Raw genomic sequence first — 18114 nt, 5'->3', positions numbered from 1 at the left:
CGGTTGACAGTAATATTTGGATGCAATCACTTTAGGTAATCTACTAAATCATGTATCTTGCGAGTCCTGTCATCTTTTGTAATGGTTAAGAAAATTGTTCCAGGGATAAATGTTTGGAGTTTTTTACCTGCGAGTTGTGGATGTGAATGGTTCCTGGAGGCAGTGCTTGCGTTAAGACTTGTCCTTGTGACGTCACCATGGCAACCGGTTGATACAAGGTCCCACCTGATAGCGGAAATTGAAATCACGTTTCAGAGTGACATATTCTCACACCACTAGGTGGAGTAATAACACATAGCTGTCAATACAAATGTATCAAAGTCATGGCAACCATTAAGTTCTGCAAAATCAAAAGATTTCCACAGAGCAGGATTACCATTTCATTGTACACACTTGACATTATAAAGGTCTGTCTGTCATGCACTCTGAACGATAATACCCACTATTCAAGACAAATCCTGAAAACTCTGAAAACTAAAAAAAAGTGCATCAAAAAGCAAATCACGCCTACTGTATCTCCTTCATCCCTCCAACACACCAATGATGTGTTTGATTTTGAAGCCTCTAGAACAGGTTGGAATTTATTATCTGAGGTTTGGCTTCTCTCCATGTTCTCCAAGCAAGGTGAAAATCCATTCATGTCATGATTACCGATTGGGATCACCTGTGCCCTCTCCTTTGGCCGTTACGGGCTATCTGATTGGCTCCCTGTCCCTTTTTAAACCCAGTCCTGTCATTCTTCGGTTGTCAGTCCGTCTGCAAACCTTTGTTAATACAAGGCAAGCCTTTTTGACCCTGACTCCCGCCTGTCCCGTTTTTGCACCCAGTTTTGCACCTGCCCGTTTCCGATCTCCCCGTTTGTCTCCGGCTACGACCTGTTTTTTGATCCCGACCACCTCTGCTCTCCCGCCCTGGCTATCGACCTGTTTTCCGTCCCTGACACGGCCATCGCCCGCTACGGAAGATCCACTTCTGTATTCGGATCACAATCCGAATGCGAGAGCGACATGCGCAACCCTTCCGCTTTCTTTCAATAAAATTTGTGGTTAACGTTACGCAATTGGGTCCTGATTCCGTTCTGGTCGTGACAACTGATGCCTTTTCTCTTTATTTTAAGTGTCTACTAGACTTTAAACTTATCACTAACCCAAAAGAAATGTAAAGTTGACCAAATTGTGACCTATCAAGAAGACATTGTTAAAATATCTTATTTGATTTTGAACAAAGATTATCAGTCTTCTATTTCCTTACACCCTCCCCCAAAACAAAACGAAACCAAAACAAAAAAATCTAGAATTCTGAAGATTTGGAAAACGTATGATTCAAAAAGTTAAGTTATTTAAATCTAAAAAAAAATTGGTAAAGCAACTCTTGGCAGTATCAGACTAAACCAGGGGTCACTAACATGGTGCCTGTATGCACCAGGTAGTCCCCTAGGAGCACCTGAGTAGATGGCAGACCGGTTCTGAAAATATATTATGGGGCCATTGTGATTTTCTATGAAATTTGATTTCTAACCAGCATACTGTTAAGAAGATGACTAAGCCTATTTCAACCTCTAATAAATGCAAGCTGGTAATAACTTAAAAACAACAAGATGACAACATAGTAATAACATATTGTTTTAGAAATGCATATCAAACTGGTAGCCATTCACGCTAATCAGTAACAAAAAATGAGCTCTCAGCTTCAAAAAGACGTCTGGTCGATTGGTCCTAATTGAACCCACTGAAAAGCTTACACACACATTCAAATATGATCAGATAAATTAGGCAATATTTTCTTATGGCTCTGTCAGTAACCTTTAATTTTCATCAGGCACAAACGACACATTTCCTTGATATAACATGAAGTGATTAGTCAAAGAGATTTTCTAGGAAAAATGGCATTTAGTGGTTGACATTAGCCTATTTTAACCTTCCTTTAATTAATTACAACAGGGTATTAACATTATAACAACATAGTAATGACATAAAATGTTATTTCGGAAATGCATATAAAATCGGTAGCCCTTTACGCTGATTATTAACAAAAAGTAGCTCCTCATTAATAAAATGTTAGTGACTACTAGACTTATTCACACAATGCACCTTAAAACACAGTGTGCTGTGTATACAGAAACGGCTAACAAATAAGGTCAGTTTTTTCAAAGTTTTGCCTCTTATGCACTAGTTCTTACCCGATACCACTTGTGAATTTATGTTTGTCATAGAAACATTGCACTGTTGCAACCCCCTGCTGGGGTCCACAATCCCTACGGGGTTGGATGCAGACGTCATGGATGGCGAGGAGCTCTCATTTAGTTCCTGGAGGATCACACAGACACACAATACCATCAGGACCTAAATATATCTTAAACTAACAGTACTAATGTACATAGCGATATGTGTCTCCAAACTCTTGAAACCGACCTGCTGCATGTTGAGACTGGTGTGCGTGGGCGAATAGGGTCCCCCCAAGTCGTTTCGGAGAAGGTTGTCACTGTGCATCTTGGTCTTTAGGCAGGTTATGTAGCGGTTGCAGAAATCCTTACACAGTTCATTCACCTTCTCCAGCTCCAGTAGGTGGATCCGCAACACTTGGATAGCTTTGACTATCTGAGGTCAAGAGCACCACATCATATTCTATATGCAATTTTATACGGCAACTAATACACTTATCACATTGGAAAACGAAGTAAGATGGCTCATGTCATGTCATCCATCCATCCATTATCTGCACCGCATATGCTCAGTGGGGTCACGGGTCTGCTGGAGCCCATCCCTGCTATCCTCGGGCAGTGGGCAGGGGACACCCTGAACTGGTTGCCAGCCAGTCGCAGGGCACACAGACAGACAACTCATTCACACCTAGGGACAATTTGGACCCGCCAACTAACCTGGCATGAATGCTTTTGGAATGTGGGAGGAATATATAGGTTTTTGGAGGTAGCCGTAGCAGCAACATGGCAGACCATCACGTCAGCTCCACCTCACATTATGTCGGATACATACAAATTTCTTAACCTACGAGTAAAAAAAAAACCTCACCAAGTTGTCGAGATCTGGATCTTCACTGAAGAAAGGCTTATGATCCCGCTCCTGCTGATGGACAAAGTTTTCAATGTCCACATCAAAGCTGGCAGATGTGATGCACTCAGATCCTTGTGTGGCCTGCTCGCATTTCTCAAACAACAATGCCAGCAAGGGGAACAACGGATGTCTGCCGAGAAAGGACATAAAAAGGGGTCATCAAATAGTTAAAACGATGCACGATATGTCAATTCTGTTTCTAATCAGGATCAGAACTCAACTAATTAAAGTAATCCCTTGCTCTATCACGGTTTACTTTTCACAGTTTTTATACTTTCCTGATTTTAATTGAATTGTCTTTATTGTCATTGCTATCAACGTATCGGGCATTATATTGTGTGTGTTTTGGGTGGGCGTGACTGTCTGTGTCCACGACCGTGATAGGCTGGTGTATGATGTCAGTCAAACAGGGGGGGCGGGCGCTCAAGCCTATGTGACCACCAATTCAAACTGCAAAGCACGGCGACAGCTAGAACTTTAGCAGCCCGTTACAATGAAACTAAAATTAGCAATTGAATCGGACTCTGAGGAAAGTTAGAAGAAATAGTGATTCCCCACTGGGTGCTCTGTGGATTGTTTTTGGGTCCAGGAAGAGACTGATGCAGCGTCGGTGGAGAAAGCAATAGTGAGGTTGCAGGTCCAGCTTACTACTACAGCTAGGCTACATAACAACCCTCTTAGGTCACCCCAGCCAAACCTGAATCTCACCAAAGTCACATCCATTACCCATGAGCCGAATGACCGGGAGCTACAACTCGTGGGAAACCATTCCATTTGTGACTCTTGTATTTAAATCATCATCCGAGACTGGACTCAAACCGTAGATCCCTGATGCTTGCGTGCATCTAGCCAGCCGCTCACTAAATTGCTTTTTTACATTTAAAGAAAAAACCTTGCATTTTAGTTGTACTTTTGTATACTGATCCATAGAGCGGATATTTGGCGAACTCTTTTGGAAAACTTGGGTAACTGTAAGCATAACTCAAAAATCCTAAAAATATTTCCTTCTAACATGAGATAAAAACACTAAATGATAAATTCAAATTTTTATTCTCCTGACCATTTTGGAAATATAAAGTAATGGGATGCAATGCCGGGCACTATGGTAACACATTCCCAGAGGCACAGTAAAATTACTGTTGATTAAATAGAATGGATACATGCATACTCATTGAGATGAGACTACTGCCCTGCAGAGCCCCATTTTGGATGGCCAGGCACCTTCGCAGACTAACCTGTGACTCTCATTTGAATCCTCTAATAGTCCTCTATATCATACTCTAATCTGACAGCAGACGTGGTTAGCATAGCAAGCAGGACACTTAAAAGCACGGTAAGAGCTTCTGTCTTGTCTGTTTCCTGTCAACTTGATGAAGGGGTAAATAGAATAGTACAGGTTGTAAGAATGGGTATGTCCCGTTAGCAAAATATGGGTTTTAAAAAATGTTTTCTTATCAACAATGATACATTACTGAATCTTACAAATGATGAGACTATCCTTGAATGATTGTGAACTGTTATTTTTTTTCCTAATTAAATATTTACTGATAAGTTCAAAGTTTAGTAGACACTCAAAATAAATAGAGAAGACATCAATGGATTTGGAACACGCAACAGACAGAGACGCCAGACTGCAGATAGGAGAGTCCAGCCTGTTCTTTGCCAATCAGAGTCCAAAACACAATGCACCATGCAAATTCGTGAAGTAGCGAAGCTGTAAAAAGTAAACCGCATTATAGCGAGGGATTACTGTATATCAAAATGTATGTTTTTTGTTTTTTTTTACAGAAGCCTGAATTCTGTTTAGAAGATAGTTAAAAATATCCGGTATTTCGGCTACCTGTGTGTGTATAACACCATAAGTTATGCATGACTAACACAAGTGAAAGCCGCAAAAAGGTTTTGACTGGACAACGACACCAATTCAGCAAAGAATCCAAAATGTACTGTAATTCTTGATGATGTTATAAATTAAAACTAAGTTACAAATTTCTTTAATTGTCATGGTTGCCATGGCTCCCAATTGGTCCCCGCCGTGTGGCGCCAGGTTCTGTCACGGTTGCCGAGGCGCCCAATTGGCCCCGCCCATTGATACCAGCTGAAACGCGTTTACAGATTGCTGCCAGACTATTTAAAGTCGCCAGTATGACGCCCCTGCTCGCCAGTCCGACTCCGCTGCTCGCCAGTCCGACTCGTCTGCTCGCCACTCCGACTCGTCTGCTTGCCCGTCCGACTCGTCTGCTTGCCCGTCCGACTCGTCTGCTTGCAAGTCCGACTCCGCTGCTCGCCACTCCGACTCCGCTGCTCGCCACTCTGACTCTGCTGCTTGCAACTCCGACTCTTCCGACTCTCCCGTCTGCCAGCTCGACCCGTCCATCTGTCGGCCCAGCCTCTCCCTGTTCCTGCTTTTGCCACGCCTTCAGAGGCTGAAGTGGGGCGACCCTCCTCGGGGGCATCAGCCCTTTCTGGGGTGCAATGTATTTTGTTTTTGTTGGGACTTCTGGAGCCGTCCCTTGAGGGGAGGGGGATTCTGTCATGGTTGCCACGGCGCCCATTTGGCCCCGCCCATTGACACCAGCTGAAACGTGTTGACAGATTGCTGCCGGACTATTTAAACGCGGTCTTGTAAGTCGCCTGGTGTCAGAGCGTCTGCGAAACTCCTGCTAGACTCTGTGTGATATGCCAAGTCCTGTGAATCTCCGTTTTTGCCTGTGTCTTGATCCTGTTTCATTTTTGGCCTGAACTGTTTGATTTTGACCACTCCTTAGTTCTGATTTCTATCTACTTCCGAGACATCAATCCTCAGATCGAGTGTGCGCTCATTCTTCCTCTCCCCAATAAACTTGGAGTAACGTTACGCGATTGGGTTCTCATTCCAGTTTCCTGTCCTGGTTCGTGACATTAATGACATTATGTTACAGAAAATGTTACTAAATCTGTAGAAATCCAGATAGTATATACATTTTCTTCAGAACTGAAGCAATTATAAATGCTAAAACGTTAAATATAATCTAAGTTGCAAATGGTCAAAAATGTACACTACAGTTTAAAAGTTTAAGGTCACCCAGACAATTGTGTGTTTTATAATTTATAATTGTCAATTTAATTTTCTAATGTCTTTCTTCTTTTACTCGTATGAATCTCTCCTATTTGTTGGCCAGTCTCAGATATGGCTTTTACTTGCCACTCTACATCTCAGAGCTGTCTCTTCACTGTAGATCTTGACACTGGTGTTTTGCAGCTATCATTTAAACTGGTAGTTGAGGACCTGTAAGGTGTCTATTTCTCAAACTAGATACTTGAATGTCCTTTTCATCTTACAAATTCTCTTTTATCACTGGCTAGAGCTTGTTTGTGTTGTTCTCTGTAAGGAGTAGTACACACTGTGGTAGGAGATCTTCAATTTATTGGCAATTTCATTTCTTCGAACAAGAAAAGATTGTCAAGTTTCAGACAAAGGTTTTCTTTTTCTGGCCATTCCAATGACACCCACGAATGTGATGCGCCAGAGACTCCACTAACGCAAAGGAAGGTCAGCCTAACCAACTTAATTGTTTTTAGTTGTGCTGACATCATTGCAAAATGGTTTTTTAATCATCCACTAGCCTTTTTACGCAATTAGCAAACACAATGTACTATTAGAAGACTGGAGTGCAGCTTGTTGAAATGGGGCCTGTATACACTTATGTGGATATTGCATTAAAAAGCAGACATTTGCAGCTAAAAAAGTCATTACCATCATGAATAAAGTAGTGGTTGTGTGTCTGACTAGTTTCTTGTTATCTTCATTAAAAAAATACTTTTTTTAAAATGAAAAAACAGTAAGTGACCCCAAACTTTTGTAGACTAGATGGCGTTTGAAAGTCATGCATCTCACTGGTCGGCTACCTAGATGCTATACGAGTTTCCCAGTCCCCTAAAATACATTCCAAAAATCTCAAGCCCTTTATCCCAATCCTGTCGGCAGCCATAAGCAGCAGGTTCTATCTGCAGTGCGACAGAGTGAAGATTGCCGGCTGGGGGATCATTACAAGGACCATAAAACAGCAATTTACAGGACAGCTAGCGAGTGGAGTCAGCACCATGGCAGACCCTATGGCACTGCACTGTGCTGGGTCACCAAGGAAAAGCCAAAATTTGAAAATGAGAGGTCGTTGGGCCATGTGATGACTTCAACATGAAAGAAAAGAATGTGGCATCTCAAGCAGAAAATAGAAAACCTATGTTAAAGTGAACAATGGGAGAACGTTATGCACCATGTCAATTAGATCACTTGAAGTCGTAGATGGCAACCTTTTCTGTACCACGGACCGGTTTAATGTCTGACAATATACTTGCTGCCCTGCCCAATAATAACACTAGTTCTAATAACAATAGCAAAAATAATGATGACTAGGACAGCTGTAAGTGAAAAGAGCATCACCTACCCCGAGACGCAAAACCCTTATGGGGTGGCGATTCCCTTTTGACAGAGTCATTGGAACACGATGGAATGTCTTTCTGGAAAAACTGCTTAGTCAGCAAGAACCAAAAGTGCTGAGTCTGGATTGATTGAGAAAGATTGTGATCCTGGCCAAAATTGGTCTGGGAGAGTAGAATACCTTTCTGGGAAAGCTGCTGAGTCAGCAAAACCAAAAATGCTAAATAAGTTTTTTTGTCAGCTTTCACATCTGGGGTAACCTACCTAACCCCCTGAGTGGACAGACACATAAGCAGACAAAAAAGTGTAAAATACAATGTTTAGTTTTTCAGATAGTGATCAAATTTGACAAGGTAGCAGGGAAAGCTTCAACTTGCTTAACTTGATTTTCAGATAAGATGCCCATGCTACACTCATTTGCAGGCTTTTGATGGCAAAAAAACCCAGTTAAGAATAAAAGCCTTATGGTTCTGTGTGTTCGAACTCAGATTACTCAATGGTAATAGCACTTGCAGCGATTGTTTTAGTTTGGGACAAAACGTTAGAGTATTACCTTTGAAAAGAAACCAGAACCATCAATTTTCTCGAAATGGTTCAAGAAAAGCATTGAATTTACTTTCGGTAAATCTTGGATTGGGATTTTAGACACACTTTATGGGAACAGTAAGGGGTTAATAATATACATCATCAATTTGTATTTGACATGGGTGCATGATTGGGACTGAAAAACATTTGGTGGAAAGACATGTTGGCCTGGAGAAGGATGGGTGCTACCAGGCTGTACTTGCCCAAGACAGAGCACAGAAAATGGTACCCCTACGAGCTAAGTTAAGGGATACAATCATCCACCCACTTAAAAGCTGCAAGTCATGCATTTCGTATTGTACAATATGACACTCAACAGTCTTTTCCCGAGTGGTTTAAGATCTACTGCTAGACATGGAAACCAATACTATCTTTTTTATGTGAAGGAGCAAACCCCTACCCAAGAAACAAGTCTAGAAAGGGACGAGTTGCCCAAGACGAACCACAGGAAGTGGTGCCCCTACCACCGTTGTGGTTAAGGGCTCTGTGAACCCTGATTTGGGATTATGTCCATAGTTTAGGGGTCAATAAATGATTTTAGTCATGGTCCCAATTATTCAACAACATGATACCGTGAGTGAAAATAATGTGATGGAGAGAAGAAAAAAAAAATCGAACACTTTTTCCAATATCATCTGCATTCGACTGGTCTATTGATTGGGATTCAGCGCTCTCACTGCTGAGATCAGGGTTAAATTCCCTTGCATGCATACTTCACGATTATAGTCAGTGATGTTTTTCGCTTGATCAATTATTACTCAAATACAGTAATATATGACCCAAATATTGGATTTTTTAATGGGAAAAAATAATGTATCTCATAGACAGGGTTGGGTAGGGTTACTTTAGCTGGATACTCCAATACCAAATATGCTAATAAAAGACAAAATAAACTAAATATGAATAAACTTATGACTCACAACAAGTGGTAAGCTTTCTCTCCTGGCTTTGATCTCCGGCAAAACTAATATAAAATGCGACAGAAACAAAATGAAAATAAATCCAAACAGCTTGCCAACATCATTTTTGCCGTTCCATGTATTCCGTTACTCCCCAAGCCTGCACAAAATTTTGTAATTTTATTCATATTTAGTTTCTTTTGTCTTTTATTACCATATTTGGTATTGGAGTAATCCAAAAGTAATTGAAAGTAATCCAGTTAAGTAACCCTACCCAATCCTGCTCATAGATATACGGTATAAGCAAAAAATTAGGCATCTTTTCTTTCTAAAATAAGGCTACTCTTATTCATTTCTGCATTTCTGCATACCAAACGACTCTCTGCCTGTTACCGGTCCTCAGCCCGGTGGTTGCTGACCACTGACTTAAAGTATTCTTAACCCATTTTGAACATGATTAGGCTCTGTAACGATGTCCATTGGAGACTATGGACAGGCATGATTTATTGGTTTTGTGTGAGAGAGTTGAGTTCTAATAGCTGTTCTTAGCTAAATACAGATGTTTAGTTTTTCACGAAGCATGGAAACAGCCTCTTATTATCCGAACTCCCTGTTCATCGCTAATAATATCTCTCAGTTGTTATTGCACATGTAGCTGAGAAAAAAAATAAAATAGTAACATTATCAGTATGCCAGGGCAATTACGATTTTGAGCTGAAATTGTAGTGCATAGAAATACCTTGGAGGGAAGTACATACAGTACTGTTTGATAGCAGTACATCAGGTATTCAAAAGAATAGATTTTTTATTTTTTTGTGATTCAGAAAATGAAGTTATTATGTTAGCACTAAATAATACACAATGTTCCTTTAACATTAAAATGACATTTTTGGGGCATATATTTCTGTTTGTTAACATAGAGTATCCCCTGAACCAGATTTAGAATAATAAATTCTAACCAAAAATTGTTCGAGCTTTGTTGTAAAATTACAATCATATTGTATTGTCATCGATAACCGGGTAGTGAACATTGTTTACAATGACAATAGACACGATACTTCGGAATAAACATGCAATAAAGTAAAAATTGAAGGAAAAATCTGATACAAATAGGATAAGCAACATTTACAAGATATGATGCTCTTAGACTTGTCTAAGTTGTAAGTGCATTTGAAAGTAGGGCGATAAGCATTGTGGACTGACAAAAGCAGCAAATAATGAAATATGAAAGATGAATATACATTTCTCAATGCACTTTATTTTCACAGTCTCATGTGCTTATTTAGAATGGTGATGGCCCAGGGGAGGAGACTGTCTCTGAGCCTGTTAGTCCGTGTTTTAAGGACTGAGAAATGAGCTTTTGAATATATAAAGTACTAAGCGTATAATGAAAAAAACATCAAAGAGCTCACCCTCAATGGAAGTCTTTTGCACAAAGTACAAAGGATTATTAGACGATTCACCATTGGGCTGAGAGATATACCTGTATATATATATATATACATATATATAATATACAAAATATTTTTGTATATACACTCACCCTCTTGTTCCCTCTTGTTTGACCTCACTCACTTCCTGGTGCTAATTTCATTCTCACAGCACTCTTTTTCATTTCCCTCTTATCAATACTCTCTCTTGTCACTATTTAAACACTCTGTCCCCTTGGTACTGTGCTAGTTTTTTGCCTTTTTTGTCCCGTCCCAAGCACTCTTGGGTCAGCCTTTTAAAATTCCAATGTATCACATTTTTGCCTGCCGTTCCGGGCCACGAGTGCTGCTTAACAAACACTTGGACTATCGCCCTCGCACATTGAACTACCGAGAACACCGACCACTTTGCCTAGATTCTGGACCTTGATTGTCTCGCTACCTGACTTCCCATGTAGCGAACCCTGCCTGAATAAAAGACCACCACTGCTTTACTAACCAGTGTTTTCTCAAGTGGGTTCCTGATAGAAACAGATTGTGAACTATATAAATGGTAGGTACAAACCTGTAAACAGCCCTCTTGTCCGACTCCAGTTGGGTTTGTGGGTCAAGAGTCACACCGACAGAGTTATTTCCTCCTGCAGAGGAGGCTGGGATATGGACCTGGGGGTTCTTGTTGTTCTGCGGGGTTGTGCCTGTCATCTTTAAAACAAAACGCATGATTTGTGAATCAAACAGTTTCCTAAAAGTGGAACAGAGATAAGGTTGTGTCAGTTTATATACAGAAAAGTAATCCGTCATATTGCGGTTTCACTACTTTGCTGATTTGCAATGTGGATTGTCTTTTCCATTCTGATTGGCTTAACACTCACTCCACCCCTTTTCTGGCTGTGTCTGCCTGTGCGTCAGTAACGTTGCGTTATAAGTTGCGGTTTAAGTACGACATTTAAACGCCAATCTTTCTAAATTTCGAGTTTCTCCCAAAGACATTCTGCCATCAAAACACTCTGGACCAAAAGGCAAAGGAAGATGTTTCCTAGCATCCACAAAGTTTAACTTCTCCACATGCTAACGGAAGGTAAATTGCATTGCACATTTTTGTTTTCCCAATGAGGTCCACATAATGGCGACAGAATATAATCAGAAAAAAAGTGGATTCAAAGTAGTGCAATGTAGCTGCAAGATTATTTTTGAAAATATATCATTTGACAGAACGGAAGTTATTTGCTAAATATGAGGGATTGCTCTACACATAAACACTGAACAATTGTAAACATAATGCATCTCTCAATTGAGCTCTTAATAATCACTTCCCAAATGCAATTAGGTGTGACATGTAATTTATCCTGGCAGACTACAAATGAGAACTGAGAGAGAATTATTTTTGCACAACAGGATACCTCTTTTCTAATTAAGTTAGTGAATTGCAGGAGAGTCAATTAAAGGGACATTGTGTATTATTTAGCGCTTCCTTGTGGTTAGAAAAACATAAAAAAAAAACTATATTGATTAGAACAATAAGCAAAAATAACTTAACAATCATATAAAGCCCTAACTGATTATGGATTAATCTGTTACTGATTGATTAATTTTCATATGAATATATATATATATATGTATATATATATATATATATATATATATATATATATATATATATATATAATGATAGGTTGGTCGTTTTGGTTGTAACATTTCTCAGAATTCACTGTGTGAATATAACTTGTTTTCATATTCCTAAATATAAAAACAATCTTTCACACACACACACACACACACACACACACACACACACACACACACACACACACACACACATGAAGTAACGTTTCAATAATCAGTCTAATTGCATCTCTTGTACGTCTATCAGTTTTGTACTCTTATTTTGAAGTTGCATTTCCGGTGTATTTATCTGTTTCCTGTGTGACTAAAGTTAACTAGACACACGGGGGCGCGCAGTGTGGCCGGGAGCCCAGCTGGGGCGAGTGGTGGTTGGGCCATCACCAATGCTAATAAATTGTATTTACCTTAATGCTTGTTTTTATTTGTTTAATTCTGCCAACATAGAGTTCATATAAGTTTTAACTTTATAAATATGTATATCTGTAGAATTTTAAAAACATTTTTTAGGTCTTTCTTGTGTAGGTAATTAAAAAATGATATTTAATAAACAAATGTTTTTATCCAAACCAGATTTGTGCCAAACCCACCCAAACTGTAACTCTGCCGGCCCCCAGGTAGACTGAGTATGAGACCCCTGTAATAGAGATTTGACAAAAACTACATATTCCCTCTTTAACTTCCATTCTCCTTTTATGTTTTGCATTGCCATAGCAAACCCCCACCACCATTTTAATGGGAGGTTGGGATGGGTAAAAGCTTCATGTCTTAATCCCAGCACCAATTGGGAAATAAATGAGCTTCTTCACACTTAACTAGCTCTCATTTGCATTTTGTGAACATGCATACAGCTTCTCCCCTCTTGCATTAATCCTTTGGGGAAAGGCAGGAAAAGGTGGTGGCTTAGGTGGAGGAGGGTGAGGATTAACATGCTCTACTTCCTCTCAGCGGCATCGTCTCCACCGCGGGACAATGACTTGAGTCAGATACTTTCAAAGTTTATTAATTAACACTGATGTGTCGGTCACGTACGTGTTACACTTGGGGATGCTGGGTTATCTTATTGGAACAATTGACTTGAATCTTTTATGTTTTAATTATAAATGCCTAATTTTCTTGAAATATTGTACCATATTTTCCAGAGTATAAGGCGCACCTAAAAACCCTAATTGGACAGATAATCTAAAGCAGGGGTGTCAACCTCATTTTAACTCAGGGGCCACACGATAGAACAAACGTTCTCTCTGGAGCCGGACTAGTAGATTAGAGAGAAAGAAAAAGAGAGAAAGAATTGAGAAAAAGAGAGAGAGGGTGGGACAAAGAAAGAGAGAATGGGAGAAAGAGAGAGAGTATGAGAAACAAAAGAGATAAAAAGAGAAATAATGAGAGGGGGAAAGAAAGAGAAATAAATAAATCCAAAGAGATATAGAAAGAGAGAAGGGGAGAAAGAGGGACTGTGAGAAACAAAAGAGATAAAAAGAGGAATAGTGAGAGAGGGGGAAAGGAAGAGAGAAATAAATAAATCCAAAGAGATATAGAAAGAGAGAAAGAGGGAAGGGGAAAGCAAGAATGAGAGAAAGAGAGAAAAGAGAGAAAGAGAGGAGAAAGAGAGAATGTGAGAAACAAAAGAGATAAAAAGAGAAATAGTAAGAAAGGTGGAAAGAAAGAATGAAATAAATAAATCCAAAGAGATATAGAAAGAGAGAAAGAGAAAATGAGAGAAATAGAGGAGGGGAGAAAGATGGTAGGAGGAAGCAAGTGTGAGAGAGAGAAAAGAGAGCAAAGGAAAAAAGGAAGAGAGAGCAAAAGAAGGTGAAAAGACTGAGAGAGAAAGAAACAAAGAGGAACAAAGAAATAGGAAAAGTGCTGTCTTGTGGGCCAGATTAAATCCCTTGGCAGGCCTGATTCGGCCCGCGGGCCGCCCGTTCGACACCCCTGATCTAAACGGTTCCTTACATACTGTTACTACACAATGATTGATCAATGTAATAACATCACTGTCACTGTCATTGTCATTGTAACAAGTGAAATGCACAACGAAAAAATCCTGTTACGAATTTGCATGGCACACCAGACAGTTTATGTTCATGGACTTCTTTTCCCATACAGAAACATTTTGTTATTAGTTACTTCATAAATAGAGTTATTTTTCAATTTCTGACTTTTGATCTGTGAAAAATCTATTTGATTTGATTTGATTGTGGCTTTCTGGAAAAAAATATGTTTTTACATTGACCCCGGCTCCTCGTCAGAAAAGGGAAATTCATGTGGCCCTCACAGCAAAAAGATTGGGGACCCAAGAATTAAATAAATGATTACATTTTTTTCAGTCATTTGCAGCTGACCTGTTGGCTTTCCTGGTACGATGGCGGAGGAACACGCTGGGTGGCCATCATTATCACTGCAGGTTCCGGGGAAACATGGTGCATTATGGGATAGCGTCACATTGAAACTGAAAAAGAGCAAATCCTCAAAATGAAAAAAATTTACGACAAGCAGGTTAAAAATATTTTCTATTTGTCATTGACTCGATCATCGGTCGGTTCCCAGTGCTAGAAACTGACTCGAGAAATATCGCTCAGCCTGTTAAATGAAATGACATTAATAATTAAATACGGAGTCCTAAATCAGGTCTCAGCAACAGGATGCATACTGGTAGCAGTTAGCCCCCTTGGACCACAAGAGTCTCCTGTGGACCAGTTCCAGAAAATACTGTAGGCTTATCAGTGGCGTGTCATTGTGTTTTTCAAAGAAATTTAGGATGGAAAAAATAAAAATCTTTATTCATAGAAAAAGAGTAAAACATGTTGGTATTTACTGGTGCCCTGCGACTAGCAGGCAACCAGTCCAGGGTGTCCCCTGCCCACTGCACGAAGATAGCTGGGATGGGCTCCAGCACCCCCGCGACCCTACTGAGGATAAGCGGTGGATGGATGGATGGGTGGATGGTATTTACAGGTTTCCTAATTATCTTAAAAGATCATCTGCATGACATATAAAATCTGTTCTTAACAGCGGCAGTGACTAAGACTTTGCATTTACAATCATCTTGAGGACTCGTCGGTCAACACTGAGACTCAAGTCTCTTTTTTTTAAAGGGTGGGCTGATTGATCCAAATGTCTATATTATTGGTGCTGATAAAAAGTAATTTATTATATATTTGGCTGTCCCTAAAATATGGAAGGAGGTTTATTTATGTATTTATGTCTCTACTGACAGAACACTGTGTCTAATTGCTTTTGTACAAATCAGCACTAGGTTTAATAAAAGATAAACAGTATGTCACTAAAGTCAGTACACCCCTCGGATTTCTGCAGAGATTTCATTATAATTTTCAATGGAACATTGCTGAAGAAACATCACTTTGACGCAATAAAAAGAAGTATGGGGGCAACCAGGTGAGGAGTACAAACATGTTTGCGTGTGCCTAAAGTAAAGCATTGTGTTAGGAATGTCATGGTTTGGGGTTGCACGAATGTAACTGTAATTGGGGAGTTGCATTTCATTAAAGGAAAAACGAGCTGGAGCAGAGAATGATCCCATCCCTCCAGAAACTGGGTCGCAGGACAATGACCCAAAATAAACTTCTGAGATGACCAAGGGGCTAAGGGTAATGGAGATGACCTGGCCAGGCATGTTTCCAGATCTAAATCCAATCGAACATCTTTGGGGCATCCTCATGCGGAAAGTGATGAAGCACAATATATTAACTATCCTCCAGCTCAGTCATGTTGTCATGGAGGAGTGGAAGAGCATGCAAATGCCAATTTGTGAGGCTCTTAAGTTTTTCTGCTAAATCATAGTGGCCACATAAAATGTTGAACTCCAGGAACTTTAACTTAAGGGTGTACTCACTTTTTTTACCAGGGGTTTAGAAACGAATGCTTATTCGCAGAATTCGAGTTTATTTTTAAGGGAAATGAATTTACCCAGCTATATAAGCTTTACATAGACTACTTTTCATTGTGTCAAAGCGATGTTTCTTCAGTGCTGTTCAATTAAACATTATGATAAAATCTTGGCAGAAGTGTGAGGGGTGTACTCACTTTTTTGACATTCTGTATTTTTCATTGTGCCCCTTTTCTTGTGTTCTCATTTCCCTCACTATTAGCTCAACTTCATGCTGAATTTAAGAAAAAAATCATAATCGTCTGATTATTCGACAAATCGTTTCTGTAATCGATGACTCGTTGACAATTGAAGTAGTCGTTAGTTGCAGCCCTATTATCAAGCCAATGAAAAGGGCTAATTAGTAGCGTTGAGGTGAACTGCAAACTGCTTTACACTGTGGAATGCCACTGTCACATTTAACCGGGCGCTAGGGGCTACTTGGTTCAGGAGTGCATTACACGAACATGCCAATGCAAAAATGCAAATACAAAATGGCCCCCTGCAATCAGCCCAACTTACTATAGGCAAGCACAGCAGGTGAGGCATCCTCAAGCTACGCATAAACTATGTGCTCATATGGCACCAAAAATATTCAAGAAATTGCCTTTTTAAGCCCGGGGGCACTGGATGTGATGGTACAATGATGGCAATAATAAACGCTCCTTACAAAGCACTCAATTATTATTTTTTAAATTGTATTTTAAATACTGTATTCTTAACTACTAGGGTGTTTCCATTTCTGGATAAGCTACAAAATATCCCAAAATTGATCATTTGCTAGAGACACGGTACAAATTGTACAAGCGATTGTTACGCCATAAACAACCCTTGATCTTTGGCAACATTAATGCAAAGGGTGGGCATTAACCTACAAAAAGAACACTGAATACAGTTATGGTGGCGTCACCTCAAGCATATAGTATGAGAGCGATGAATTTCTCCTCAAGAAGATATTTACCCGACTGCATTAACTCACATCTAAGCAGAACGTACAACTATGAAATAAAATAATGAAATCAGGGAGTGAGCTTATATGCGCATCACCATTAGAGTGCTAAATTTCTCCTTATGGAGATAATCTCCCTACCCTATATACTCACATCCAAGGCAAATTTTCAACTCTCAAATAAAATACTGAAATCAGGGGGGTCAGTTCATTTGCACATATTTGGTTGTGCGTCACCAAGAGCGAATGGTAGGCAGCGCCTAGGGAGGTGGTGTGGCTTTTACAGAAACAGCAAACAGATGGGAAAATCAATTAGACAAACATGAGCACACAATTTACAGCAAAAGTATACTCGATTTGTATCTGTTTTTGTAAAATTAAAATAATACACCATGCCTGGAGAAGAAAAGAACATATCTTGGTCAGTAACCAGAAATGGAGAAGGAGGGTTCTTCTTCTTGGGTGGTGTGAAAACAAAATACAAAATGGATATGGAGTATCTCAGTTAGGAGTTGGTTTAAAAGCTCTCAAGATTAAAATATAAAAATGGTTCACTGTTTCCACAGGTAGGGGTGTACCTTTTCTTCTATTTGTTTTATTATGTAGTTTTAAAGCAGTTTTGGAGAGTCGGGGTTATATGTGATTACAAAGGGTCATTTGCAACTCATTAGTTTCTTTTAGTAACGTGCTAGTTTTTGGTGTCAATAATCTGGTGGGTAGCTGAATTACTTTTTAAATGAAGGAGGTAACAGATAAGTTATATAGTTATATTTATAACTAGTGATGTATTTCAGTCACGCGCCCAATACTGGTGATAGTGTATTTTTTTCATTTATTTTTTTACGTACAATAAGAAGTATTTAATTTATATGCAACAGTGACTACCAGCCGTAACTAGTAAAAGTACAGCGCCAAAAGTGTTCAAAGAAAAAAACAAAAAAGATCTCAGACCAGAAAAAAAAAAATCTCTTATTCAGACTACTGGCATCCAGTTACCTTTCATTTAGCAAGTGTAGTACATGAAGAGTTTTAAAATTGAAATAGGTGGTTCTCAGATCCAGTCTCAAGGGGCCACTCTACTACCTCGTTCAAATGACAAGGCCAAGAACAAAAAAAAAAGCCATTTGTTTGGACCTGCAAAAAACAAAACACATACTGTGTATATCAGGGGTCTCAAACCCGCAGCCCGTGGGCCAATTGCTGCACCCAAGAATGATAGTTGCAGGCCCCAGCCTTACCAGTAAAATTAAA

At 39.6% G+C, this 18114-nt stretch overlaps 1 protein-coding gene across 1 annotated transcript in view; it reads right to left on the bottom strand.

Annotated features, from left to right (window-relative positions):
• Nucleotides 1-18114, bottom strand: part of pknox2 (pbx/knotted 1 homeobox 2) — an 84557-nt gene that overhangs the window by 17415 nt on the left and 49028 nt on the right. Inside the window, exons 3-8 of the mRNA XM_088321301.1 lie at nucleotides 14371-14477; nucleotides 10971-11107; nucleotides 3030-3201; nucleotides 2412-2597; nucleotides 2180-2306; nucleotides 128-225 (exon numbers count right to left, since the gene is read on the bottom strand). Of these exons, the coding sequence (XP_088177427.1) occupies nucleotides 128-225; nucleotides 2180-2306; nucleotides 2412-2597; nucleotides 3030-3201; nucleotides 10971-11107; nucleotides 14371-14454 (804 nt within the window). The 5' untranslated portion in view covers nucleotides 14455-14477. The remainder of the gene's footprint in view (nucleotides 1-127; nucleotides 226-2179; nucleotides 2307-2411; nucleotides 2598-3029; nucleotides 3202-10970; nucleotides 11108-14370; nucleotides 14478-18114) is intronic.

The sequence above is a fragment of the Urocampus carinirostris genome, chromosome 17 (assembly GCF_059441175.1).
Source record: "Urocampus carinirostris isolate Australia breed hairy pipefish chromosome 17, RoL_Ucar_1.0, whole genome shotgun sequence".
Lineage (NCBI taxonomy): Eukaryota > Metazoa > Chordata > Actinopteri > Syngnathiformes > Syngnathidae > Urocampus > Urocampus carinirostris.
The sequence above is the reverse complement of the archived record's forward strand: the minus strand, read 5'-3'. Positions and strand labels throughout refer to the sequence as shown.